We start from the raw sequence: 14,044 nt of genomic DNA on the forward strand, positions 1-14,044 counted from the left end.
TTCAGAAGGGAAAAAAGTATTTCATGCTGACTCCAAAAAACAGGAATTCGAATGTCTGTATTTAAATGAATTTGGGCCAGGCGAACTTTTGGTTTCTGTACTTGACATTCAAAGAAGGTTATGCCCGCAACACAGTCAAAACTTCAATAAAGTAAAAAATCCATTTTATTGATAAGAATACTCATTATAAGATGGTGCTAATTAGAAGAATGACTTTTTGACCCAAAGAGTTAGATCTTAGAAGAGAAAAAGTGAAAGTTTTTGTCAGTTTGAGGGTCATTCAAAATATTTTGCCCCAAGTTGGTATTTTTATGGACACTAGCTCATAAACGCATGGGAAAAAAGCAGCACCTGCATATCCTTAACCACTCATCTACACCTCATATATTAAGATATGAGATTTGATGTTTTATTGGAAATTGATTTAAAACATTCATGGTTCATGATGCATTGAAAATGAATCCATGTCCATACGCTCATGATAACAGAAAACTCAATGGTGCAATAACAAAAGGGTATAAGAATTATGAGAAAATGCTAAATAAATAATTAAAGGGGTTACGAACTGTCTTTATTATTTTGTACTGTTCTCTGGGGTCTCCTTATAATGTCAGATTTGTACATCAGAAAACATCATAATTTAGAAGTAATAGGCTATTTTCTGTCCTGTTTTTGACCCCTCTCATTAGAATGCTCAGTTTGAATAGGCATGGCTGATTGTAGGCTCACATTGGTGCAACATTACTGTTGGATTCAATATAGCTGGCACAGCTTTGTATTTTATTTTCAATCTTTCTGTCGAATCCCGTGTCCCGTGAATTGTTCCTTGTTTGTAAACGAATCCACGGTTAAAATTAAGTGAACCAAGGACCAAGTTCTTACAGACGTAGGGATGTAATTACATTTACATTTATGCATTTAGCAGATGCTTTTATCCAAAGCGACTTACAGTGCATTCAGGCTAACATTTTTTACCTAACATGTGTTCCCTGGAAATTGAACCCACAACCTTTTGCGCTGTTAATGCAATGCTCTACCACTGAGCCACAGGAACGTAATGTTGGGACTGGAAGGAAGGCAATGCGAAGACTGTTTTTCCAACGCACAGCTTGGCACTGCACAGCATCTTGTTGTATTCAGAACGATTTTAACGTTTGGTTTCTGCGTTGACCTACATTCACCTCTAGTTATTTACACTACATGTGCGAATCTAGGGTTGGGGCTAAACAGGCAGCGATGTAGAAGCAGGATAGACTGTATGAGAAGCAGGCGTTGATCTTTTAGGTGGAGGCGGTGTTTAGCCACACTATTACATCATAGAGTGGCATATTCCACAACCTTTTGTTTTGGCAGACTGCTTTCAATATAAAATGTTTTTAAAATTAACGAGGAAACAGGAAATTACCTCTTTTATGTGTCAAAATATCAAGGGAATTTTGGTTTAAGTTCATGACCCCTTGAAGTCGTAAACACCTATGAAAACTTTTGGAATGAATACTAGAATGGATAATTTACTCATCATCAGGCTTTTACAAATATGTATGACCTTCTTCTGTAGAACACACACACACAAAAATATTTATTTATTTTTAATCCATGCAAAGAAAGTAAAAGGGGTCCAGTGTTGTTCTGAACACCAATGACTTTCATTGTATGGACCAAAAACAGTTGAAACATTCTTCAAAATATCATCATTTGTGTTCTGCAGAATAAAAGAATATTGAATATCAAATATATATTTTATATATGTATAGGTGTAGTTACTGCATCTAGCAGCAGTGGCAAATTGCTGACGCTAAACAGCTAAACATTGTTATGTGGGGCGTAATACATTTGTTGATCTTGTCACATATACAAAATGTATCACCGCTAGCTATTTTTTAAAAAATATACAGAAAAACAGATGATGTCCTGGCATAAAATTATCAGTAACTTTTCTGTTATTCTATTATACAGCTTACAGACACTTTCTTTAAGTCTGGCCTTCATACAAAAGCAATAGAGCATGCTGTTAACAACACCAAGATTATGGGTTTGATTTCCAGGAAAAGCAAGAACCGATAAACAAAGGTGTACTTTGAATAAAGTGTGAGTCACTTTGGATAAAATGGATAAAAGTATAGATGTACAATTAATGTAAATCTTAAAACACAATACAATGCCTAATTCGAATATAGATTTTTTTTTTTTTTTTTTTACATTTACAAAAGTACATTTCTTGTAGTGTAGATTAAGCACCCTATAGGTTATATTATTTATAATTGATTTTTACTTATTTATTTAATTATTTTTGGCTTTTAAATGCATGTTCCATCTGAGCAGTCAAATGTTTATTACATCATTTCAACTGAGGGTGATTTATTTACATTGTACATTTTGGTTATTTACATATTTCCTTTTTACAGTTAGGGAAATACTATAGTGTAACAACGCAACAATCACAGTCTGAAGATCAAATACATCCTCCACAAAGGCACTATAACATCTGACATTGGAAATTTTCATTCAACCAGCTTAAAAAGGCTAACCATAACAGCGAGCCTTCAAGATCTGTAGTACTATAGATTCACATGACTTTCACAGTGCCCTCAATTCAGCTGGTATGAATGACCCTACACAGCATTTGAGTAGATGCAGTTGCTGTTGTTGATGGTCTCCACTTGATGAGAGCGAGCAATGAAGGTTAAGAGCACATTCTGGAGCATCTCAGCTCTCATCTTGCTGATCTGCAGCACCTCCTCGTGATTCACCTTCTCCTCACGGCTGTAGTCCAGAGAAACCTTGTTGGTGATGAGCGAGAGACCCAGGACCCGCAGTCCGCAATGCTTGGCTACCGTCACCTCAGGAACTGTGCTCATGCCTGAGAGGGCAGCAGGAGGAAAAGAGAAACAGAGAGAGACTCTTAATTAAATGGCAGTCATCTCTGTTGTGGCACAGTAGGTGATTCATTAATAAAGCAGACCGGGTCTTGGTCTCACTTAATACTTAATGAGTACTATTGGGGTCTTGTTGGATACACAGGAAGAAGGACTCACACAGGAACTAGGAACTGGACTGGTAATCGGAGCCCAATTATCTAAGACATCATTCAGCTCATCAGAGGACCAGTCATGAGAGTATAGTTTATGCCAATCATATGGTCAAGAGAGTTATTCAGATCACTGATTAAACTAATCACATTGATTAAAGTGGGCCACTTTGCCCCTTTTGGGTTGGCCTAATCTCCATCAGTAAACATGACAGGTCCCCTCTGCTACTATGGCACATCATTCTTAACCAGTTATAATTTTCATGAAAGGCAGATTAAAGGACAGGCACTAGAAAACAGCTTGTTAAATCATTCAAACTCCTCAGAGAAAGGACACTGATGCAGCAATGAGGAACTAAGTTTCAGTGATTTTTATTACTATTTATATTCCTAAAAAGTTCTTTATCTTATTTATTAAAGTTAATTGTTGAGACTCATTGTCTACTGTTTAGTAAAAAAAAAATTTTTTCCTTCGTGTATTGTGGTAGTCCATACCAACAGAGTCGCTTCCCAAGATGTGCAGCATGCGTGCCTCAGCAATGGTCTCAAAGTTGGGTCCACTAACCATACAGTAGACCCCCTCACGCACAAAATTAGAGTAGCCCAGCTCAGCAGTGATGTCCAAAACTAGTTTCCTCAGGTCTTTGCTGTAAGCATCAGACATGCAAGGAAACCGGATCCCAAATCTGAGGAATAGATGAAAGAAAACGCACCATCTTTTCCATTAAATGGAAAACAGTTCTGTAAAATAATATCCAATACCTCCTCCCTCTCTTTTACACTTTATTCTGTCTTTTTCTCTCCCTTATCTGCGTACCGTTCATCATTGGGTCCGCACAGTGGGTGCTGCCCAGCAAACCCTGGCAAGTTAATATGGTCCTTAATGACCATGATGTCTCCCACTTTGAAATCCTGACAAAGACCTCCAGAGGCATTTGTTACGACAATGGTCTCCACACCCATCAGCTTGAAGATCCGCATGGGGAATGTAACCTGCAAAAATTCCCACAGAAAAAACAAGCTGTTACTCCCAGCAGGGAATCTCTCTGACTAAACTGTCAAGTATATCATTTTCACTTTTAACTTATTACATTAATGAGCCATTGCCTCTCAAGTTCAGACGTATTTAATGGAATATATGGAAGTCAGACATGTAAAAAATAGCGTGTGGTATGTGCGTTTTTTGCATCTTCTCAAGTTTGGATATGAAAATAATCACAATTTCAGAAATAAAGCAAAACAAATATAACAAAACAGGAGACCAACACAGGGTCATTTCTATAGGCACAGGCGATCTAGTCGGTCACCTGGGGCTCCACCATCAGGAGGGGGCACCAAAGAGTGGCCCAACACCCTTGTTAAAGTGCACCCAAAATTGAAAAGTGTCATCATTTACTCATTCTCAAGTTCTTCCAAACTCGTATGAGTTTCTTTGTTCTGCTGAGGACAAAATAAGATATTTCGAATGTTGTTGACGGTAGCCATTGACTTCCATAGTATGGAAAGAAATTACTATGGAAGTCAGTAGCACCTGTTTGGTTATCAACATTCTTCCAAATATCTTCAGGGTGAGTAAATGATGGCAGAATTTTCATTTATGGGTAAACTGTCCCTTTAACATTAACATAACGAGACTGTATTTTCACATATAATTTGCATAATGTTATCAGGAAGAACGTGATTAGAAATACAAAAAATTGAGTGTACATTGAAATAACATTAATTTTAAATGAATGACAGCTTCAGGAACATAACCCATGTTATGATTTCCATGACCAAAGTTTTGCTATATATTTAAAAAATATATATATTTTTGAATATTTTGAATAATTGTGTCATTATTCATTAACATACTGGAAATATAAAAAAAAATCTTGATTTCATTCATTTAATGAAATGAAGATCTGCCAGATTCAAAATTGAACAAAAAGACAATTATATATAAATATATAGTTTATGTTTTATAAAATTATTTAATTTATTCATACTTTCATTTAATTTAATTTACATTTATTTATTTAATGCCAATACGGATCTCACTTGGGGTGCCAAAATGGTCTTAAACGGCCCTGGACCAACATTTATTTATATGTTTATACATTTGTTTGTAATCAAATTATTATCATTTATTTATTTTTACAGTTACATTGCATTGGAAAGGGGCCTCGTTTCATTTCAGAAGACTGTGTGATTATGACAACATCCACAAGCCTAAATGTGCAATGGTATTCCACAGTGCCTCACAGTTTTAGGCTAGTATTAAATAAGCTTTAGTGATTCTAAATGGGATAAATATAGGATTGTAAAGCAGAGAGCCATTAACGGAGGTGTCAGTGCGAGCAGGAGATGAATAATGAACTTGTGGGCTCAGTATAGCACAGCTCAATAGGGATGTCACAGTCTGTCAGCCTGCTCTCCAGCTGACGAACCAGGGTGGACGTGCGGGGCTGCCACAAGCAACACGGCCACATACACAGAAGGGTCAACGAGGTGGACCGGCATTCTCAGGAAATACGCCCCAATCTGGTACCCTCTAAATCAAAGCTGACTTCTTTGTGGATTGTAAACTCTCAGAGATCAGATCACTTCATTTTTGAGTCTTTGACTCTCCTGAGAGAATTGGTCTATAAGTGCTGCATTATAGATCTACAGTAGATGGTCTGTTGATTACCCGTCACCGGCAGCTTGATTAATGTGCACTATTATCGAGTAATGAGAATATGTCTTTACGAAAATCTTGTATGTCTTGGCACTGTATGAATTGGCATATATTTCAATTTTGTAATAAGACAAGTAATTAAAGGAGGAAATTCACTAAGAATAATTTGCGCTTGCTGATTACGTCATTGCACTCTGTATTTTTATTTAGCACTGTATTTACTAAATTAAGCAAATTAGAGATCAGAAAAAGACAAATATTCTATTATGTATGATATGTGCAAGCAATGTTAATTTTGCCAAAAAGTGCAATAATGAGGTGAAATCTGTAATAATCCAGCATAGAAAGGAGACATGTTTGTGCTGAAAAATTAATTTAATTCAAATACTCATTGCACATTTATCATTTACTTAAACTGGACAGGGTTTAGTGAACAATAAAATAGTGCTGGTTACATTTACTGATGAGAAGATTTAGGAAATATCAGACAGTTTAAAGGGCAGAAACAAAGCAGACAGGAGAGTAGATTAACGTTGGTGGTCTTTAAAGCATGAAATAATCATGAATGAACATCAGAAGGTATTTTGTTTCAACCGCAGAAAGACGTCAATACACCATTTTTTTATTACGTTAACCCTCTGGGGTCTGAAGGTGTTTTGGGGGCCTGGAGAAGTTTTGACATGCCCTGACACTTGTGCTTTTTTCAGTTGCTTATAAACATATAAATGGCTAAATGTCTGATAACATTGTAATCAGCACAAACTGGGCTACAATAATATGAGAGCACCATGTATGTCTTTCCACGTCTGAAACAAGATACCTTCTGATGTTCATTCATGATTATTTCATGCTATAACTAGTAAAGAAGAAGAGATGATCAGTTCGCATGCCGCTTGAACTGAAGCGCTTCAAAAGACATAAGACGCAGTCATGCCGTTAAAATATGCCTGTCTAAAAAGCAGCAGAGTGGAATGCAAAAAATGCATGTTGTGTGAATGCCCTCTTTTCAGTTTAAACAAGCCCTCTAAATGCATCTGAACACCATAAAGCTGTTTTACTTGCTGCAGAGAAACAGAGGTCAGTGAATGGCTAAACAAGCTCGACTGTCCAATTACCCTCCACAGCACATCTCTCCATAACAAAGATATCACTTAAACAAGCCATAATAACTGTTTGTGTTACCAAGGGCAAACGTGAAAGCAAGTTTACATCCTAAACCGTAAATTAAATGACTGGGGTGCACTTTTAAGGCACAGTGAGTTGGCACAGATTTGCACAGTGACTCAGATATGAGTCAGCTAAAGGGAAATGAACAGTGGACTGAAGGTGCATTTACAAACCAGCTGTCAGAGTTTGACAAAGGATTTAATAACCAGATTGGTCGAGCTACTGCTCATTATATGAGGAGCTTCAAAAACAATTATGCACTAATTGAGCTGTTTACAACTAATTGATACGTTAGAGGAAGACCACGCATGAGTCATAAAATTTAATCTGCATATCTTGCATTAGCATCAGTGTTGTTATAGTTAACTAAAACCAAAATTATTAAAATCATTCTTAGCAACTGAAATAAATCTGAAATAAAACGTCAACTTACTGTAAATGAAAATTAAAAACGTTTTCTTGGTAACTAGCTACAATAATTTTTTATTAAAATTATTAACAATAAATAAAGCTACAAATCTAATATTATTATTAATTCTAATAATAATATTATTATTGCATATTATTATTAGCATCAAGCTAAATTCAAACCTTTCAATACATTTATTTTTAAATTCACAGTTTTTAAAAATGCTTTGGCAAGTTCATCCACACAATCCTTTTCTTTTTATGCAAAAAGTGAATGAAAAATATATACCTGGGAGACAAATGTTAGTACGTTGCACTAGCAATGCTAATGTCATGTGTGAAAATATACCAAAAAGATACTATTTACAACATTTGCCTGATAAGATCTGAGAATCACCAACATCTGATTTAAAACGGGTAGGCTGCTATGCAAATTGGGATGCAGTGTCAGTGTGTTTTATGTGCCACAGCCATTAAGACATTAAATACAAAATAGTGTTTTGAAAGACTGGAGTTTGCTTATACAGGGGGCTGATGGATTTAATGCCCTAGCAGCGTATTAAGAGTGAAAAGCTCTTGGCTGGCTGTAGAGGGCACGGTGGCCATGACAACTGATTGTAATGCATTGTGTCATGTTGTCAGGGCTGCAATTACAGTGACAGTCCCACCCCAGGGCAAGAGGTTGTAGATTCCTCTGTAATTTAGTAAAAAGTGGCTTTCCGGCCCCATGTGCAACAGATAAATTATTCCCCTGAACAGACTTTGATGGAGAGAAAGCAGAAAGCTCACATAATTCATGCTGCTTAGTTGAACTCTGGGATAAATTAACATTGAAAACTTGTAAATTAACTAAGACTTTCAACCAATTTGAAAATGTATTCACAATTAATACACAGGTTAATATGTTAATGCATGCTGTTCCATTTTTAAAGGAAAACAAAAGTGTTTTCTCTCCTGAGAATAAAATTCACGGTCACAACGGACTACAAGTGCAAACTGAACAATGTCAAAGAACTGCTTTGAAATGAGAATGAGAGCAGCAGCGAGCAGTTTGTTTTTTCCTCCGCACCTGCATTCTCAGCATTCAGCCTCTGTATTCATACCGTGTGGCTCCTGATTGTGACAGATAAAGTTAATGGCCCATACAGGAGGTAACAGCTACTTTCTGTTTTTACAAATAGGAGCTGTTTACAACAAGTTCTCTTGTCCTTGAGGTGATGCTAAGAGACACAAAGGCCACTATTTGAAGCACACACTACACTATTTTATGAGACACTGATGCCAAAAACGGAGTTTGTAAAATAGCTTTTACTTCAAGCACAGAAGCCACTGAGTTTGTAAGTATTATAAATGGATGCATCTAAGAAGCCTATCGAAAGGCAAGATGAAGTTGAGTCAGTTAAGTGAAAGGAAAACAAGATGGTTGTGGTAGTACCTGCAACAGAGACATCAAACCAATTTTTGAGCTCACCTTACACAATGAGTAACCCTCGTAGAGATGGAACCTTCCTTGCATAAAGACACACGACTTGCCTTTGATTTGACCAAACACCAGGCATCCTTCATGACCTGGAACTATGTGCAAAAAGACAAACATATAAGTAAAAAACATATACAAATTTTTATGTTCTATATAAACCAGATGATTCATAAAGATTTTGGTCAGTAAGATTTTTTCCATGTTTTTGAAAAAAGTATTTTATGCATTATTTGGCCAAAAATACATAGCCTATATATAATTTTTATATATTTTAAAATATAAATATAACATAACATATTGCAGTTATACAATATTTATATTACATATAAAATTGTAATTGCAGTTTAATTGTGGCATTAAATCCGGAGATACAACCTTGAGGTAAGAATTTTATGAGAGTAACACGACAAACTCTATAATACCATTAAGTCTGAAAATATTTTCAAAATGAGACACTTTTTACAAAATAAGAGGGATCATGAAAATTGCATGTTATTTTTTATTAAGTACTCTCCTCAATAAGCTTTTTTTTTTTAAAAGGTGAAAACATTTACTGATGCTCAGTAAGATGAAAACATTTACTGATGCTTGAACATCATTAAATGTTTTCACCTTTTGTAATAGATACAGTTACAGATACAGATACAGTCCCTCAGTTAAACTCTAAATCATATAGTCTCTGTTGGAAAGGGGTCAATATGCAGAAGATGCTGGAAAACCTGAGAATGTGCAGTAGCTGGAGGATTTTTTCTGAAGAACAGCAGGCAGTTAAATTTTTCAATTATGGAACTCGACAGTCATGGATCATCCAGGAAATGACACACACACAGTATTAAGATTCAAGGGAACGTAAACATTTGAATGGGATCATTTTTACAAATTCAGTTATTATTTATAACTCAATAAAAAATAAATTAAAAAATAGCATGCGATTTTAATGATCCCTCTCATTTTGTTAAAATGATTAACATATATCATATTCTGCAAGGGGGTTGTAATCTTATGAGCACAACTGTATCTTTAACTGATTAAAAACCTCCTGCTGTAAAGCATTTACTCTTTGCCCTCTTAATATATTGCATCTACCTAAGGGGTTATTCATCTAATAACCTCTCTTGTAATGAACATATAGAGGGTCAGATGCTGCTATTGATAACAGAAGCCATCTAATCCTTTTCTACAATATAACGTTAACTGACTAATGACTATTCCCGAGTCTCAGAGATCCTGCTTGTTTGGCTGTATTTGGAAGTTCATCGATTTGCATTTGCATGCTCATTCAGCATCAGAAAAGTTGATATCTGCTGCTTAGGGATGACTGCTGATGTCATCAAGGATGGCATTAGTGAGACTGATTGTGTATCATTAGTGTACAAACAGGTGGAGCAAAATTATGAGCAAGTAGGAGGCTACAGTTTGTTTGCGGCTTCAGGAACTTACTTTGACATAGGGACAAGCCGACTGAGCCAAGTGAATGGGAGCTTATGTAAATGTAACCTTGAATTTTGGCTGATGAGATGTGTTTGGCCCTAAAACCTGCAGCGTAATGAGGTTCTGCTGGAATAATAGCTCTGTTTTGCAGGGGCCGATTCCTCTTTTCTTGCACGAGCATTGACGAATGACTCTGAGGGGAAAAAAACTCACTCAGAGAGGGGGGCTATTACACTCACCGTGAAATGTATTTCCTGCAACATTGTAAAAATGAATGAGCAAATGAACGTTTCGGTGCATGCTGCCTGATCAGATTGTCATGCAATTTGGCAAAACAATGACTGTAATGAGAAAAGTTCTGAGAGAAATTTAGTTATGCTTAAAAATTCCAAATTATCTAAATTTGTTTTAAAGAAAAATAAGTGTTGTGCATATTTTGCAAAGTTAAACCTTAAACCTTAATGAGTTTAGTTTAATGATGTATATATATATATATATATATATATATATATATATATATATATATATATATATATATATATATATATATATATATATATATATACACACACACACACACACACACACACAGCTAAATGAAATATATAAATGTATAATTTGTTGGTAGAGACTTTTTACATCCATTTTACACTTTTTATATGGTGTAGTGACACTAAAGTGATTTGAATTTTGATTTATTTGATTTTGATTTGACACTTGGTGATTTATATGACTGATGCAATAGGCAATGCGAAGAATTTATTATTTAAAAAATGAGCACAGAGCATCCATAGTTCTCATTATTCAAACTGTCAGTCATTCTTCTGTTGATCTCCATAAACCAGCATATTTAAATTATGAAGTGGATTAGAGAAAGAATGACAACACAAATGGATTCTAAGACCCTTATTATACTTTCCCTTAATTACAAGCGCTCTTATTCTTCAGCCGTCATTCAAGTACCCACACACTCACACACACACACACACACACACACACACACACACACACACACACACACACACACCTGCTACAGGTAGTGCAAATATCATGTGATGCATCTGAATGCTTCTCAAGATTATTCACCTCGCCATATAAATATTTAAACCTGTCCAAGATATCATAGTATGAACTCCCTGTGGCAGATATTAGGGGCTATTTTTGCTCCAGTCATGATATTTTATTCATAGGCAGTAGTTATTCATTTTGTAGCTCATATTACCAGGAGCTGGTCATAATTTGTTAACCATACAATACAATGAGGGACAGAATGAAAACCTCTGTGCCTCTGAGCAGATTTGCTCCCTGCATTAGCAACAACTCCCGTATCTGTCTAGTGGCTTTTTTATAGACTCAACATGCTGACTGAAATGACCACGCTGTGTAAATTAACAAAAGAACATCAACCGACTCTATCCTTTGCTTTATTATTGCATAAGCCAAATCATTTTTTTTTTACAGAAACATAATGTTTCTGTAGTTTGATTCAACAACTCCTCAATTGTAATCAGTGTAAGGAGGTGGATCTCAAAATAATACAGTCACTGTTGGAAAGGGGTCAATATGCAAAAGATACTGGAAAACCTGAAAATGTGCAGGAGCTAGAGGGTTTTTCTGAAGAAAGAAAGAAAGAAAGAAAGAAAGAAAGAAAGAAAGAAAGAAAGAAAGAAAGAAAGAAAAAAAAAAAGAAAGAAAGAAAGAAAGAAAGAAAGAAAGAAAAAGAGAAAGAATTGGTGTAAACTCTTCCTTCAGTTCAGCTCTGATATGCTTCCATGAATCTGGTACCTGTGCTCACTGGGAAATTGGGAATGTCCTCATAGCGGAAGGTCTGTTTATTTGAGACATTGTCTGCGAGAAGTCCCAGTCCAGAGCCGCACACGATAGCTATCTTTGGTCTGTGTCTCGTCCTGCTCAGCAGCCATTCTGTAGTCAGTTTGCAGTCATCAAAGGAACAGCAGCTGAGTCAGGAGAAAGAATGAATTATGGCCATATGCATTAGAACAGGTCACATTGATAACTGCTCAAATTGTGTCAGATAAGATGCTAAGTGGCAAAATACAAGCTTCTGATTATAAGTCTGTGCTTACAATGAGAAACATGATGATCTTTCAAATTGCAAATTCAACATCATTTGAATAAATTAAAAGCATCAAGATAATTAATTACCAACTGGTTTATTTTTAAATTTTAAAACCAATATTTTATATTCATATTATATTTAATTTGTGCAATGCCAGACCTTTTGAAAACATTAATTCTTTTTTGTTCTTGTTTTAAAATAGAATAATATACATAATATTAAGATCTTATTAATTAAGTTTGTTTTCTGCTCCTTCAGCATATTTTTTCCCTTAAGATAAATCTGAAAAAAAAAAAATTGTTTATTTTTGTTTTATAAAGACTAATAAAAATAAGATAAAAAAAACTGGAAAACAAGAAACATGCTGATTAACTTATTATTACTATTTTTAATTTTTTTGTTTGTTTGTTTGTTTGTTTGTTTGTTTGTTTCAAAAAGTAGGGATATGTTCTCTGATCAGATATAAAACATTTTCCCAGACAATTTTCAAATGACAGCTGAAACTCATCTCTTTCGTCACCATCTGACTTCATCCTAAAAAAAAAAAAACCTTTGCTTCTCTTAACATAATCCCAGTCTAGCTTGTCCTTATTTGAACAATGCCTGAAACTTAGTATTATGAGCACTTCCTGTGTCTATTCGCCTCTTTAAGATGAATTGCTTGATGTATTCTGCAAATTGTAAGTCGACTTGGATAAAAGCATGTGCTAAATGAATAAATGTACTGTAAATGCAAATATCAATACACAATAGGGAAATACAGAACAGACCTTAACATTAATGTAAGAACAATCAAGCCTATTTTACTTTAACTCACAACAACTGCACTGTAAAAGACCACATCATTTTTATACCATCTCAAGATTTCCTGAGTCTGTTATTGAAAATGTGTTCTGTATAAAGCACACAGGAAATTAACTTATATGATTGAAACCACAAAAACCACCTCTTGATATTTGAAAATTGGCTTGTAGCAACAATCTGAAAGTATAAATTTGCCACAATGTGTTCAAAGCTGAAAAGGTTAAAGCCTAGAAGAAATAAGAGTGAAAATGCAATCAGTGGACACATTCAGAGTTTCAGAGTAGTTTTGAAGACTCCAAAACACTAATTTACAGCATGCAGTTGTCAAGGCTCTATTTAATTTGCATCTCATTTAAAGATAATTCTGCTCCATATTGTGACTCAGCTGTGTTTGGCAGCCCTGATATATTTTTATTGACCTTACTGAATTGATAAAATGCATAAAAGATCATACTCTAAGATAACAGCTGTGAATCCAAATTACACATACTGACTCTTTAGCTCAAAAAATAGTAAATATAAACAAGTTTTCAACAATAATGCTTTTAATAATAATTGCTTTATACATTGTCTGGTATGTAAATTATATCAATGACATAAAACTCAAATTTACCATGAGTTTTCCTTGGTGTGCATGATCTCAATCACAGGTAGTCACAGGCTGACAGCACCTGCAAAAAGTGTGTACTTGTCTTATCAAACAGATAAGAGAGAAAGAGACAGGGACTGGATAACCTCTTAAAGGACTAGAAGGTCTCATCTCATTGGCTGCATAAATGGTGAGAGCGAGAAATCTCCATATCCTTTCCAAGAAATTATATGACACTGTCTCCTGAGAAACTTTACCTTCAGACATTAAAATAAATACAATTTACTCAAAATGCAGACAAACACAGGCTAGTGTACAGGTTGTAATGCACTACATTTTGTTTATGTTGTAGCCTACTGGTAATCTTTTTTAAAGAATATATATAAAATAATATACAT

At 35.1% G+C, this 14,044-nt stretch overlaps 1 protein-coding gene across 1 annotated transcript; it reads right to left on the bottom strand.

Annotated features, from left to right (window-relative positions):
• Positions 1-2,315: 2,315 nt before the first annotated feature.
• LOC122140015 (purine nucleoside phosphorylase-like) lies at positions 2,316-13,820 on the bottom strand. The gene is made up of 6 exons (XM_042741412.1): positions 13,671-13,820; positions 11,959-12,131; positions 8,734-8,837; positions 3,846-4,021; positions 3,524-3,714; positions 2,316-2,860 (listed from the first exon to the last, which is right to left on the bottom strand). Exons 1-6 carry the CDS (start codon positions 13,691-13,693, stop codon positions 2,613-2,615), a joined length of 915 nt encoding a protein of 304 aa, XP_042597346.1. The 5' UTR covers positions 13,694-13,820; the 3' UTR covers positions 2,316-2,612.
• Positions 13,821-14,044: the final 224 nt, after the last annotated feature.

Source organism: Cyprinus carpio, chromosome B16 (assembly GCF_018340385.1).
Source record: "Cyprinus carpio isolate SPL01 chromosome B16, ASM1834038v1, whole genome shotgun sequence".
In the NCBI taxonomy this organism is placed as follows: Eukaryota; Metazoa; Chordata; class Actinopteri; order Cypriniformes; family Cyprinidae; genus Cyprinus; species Cyprinus carpio.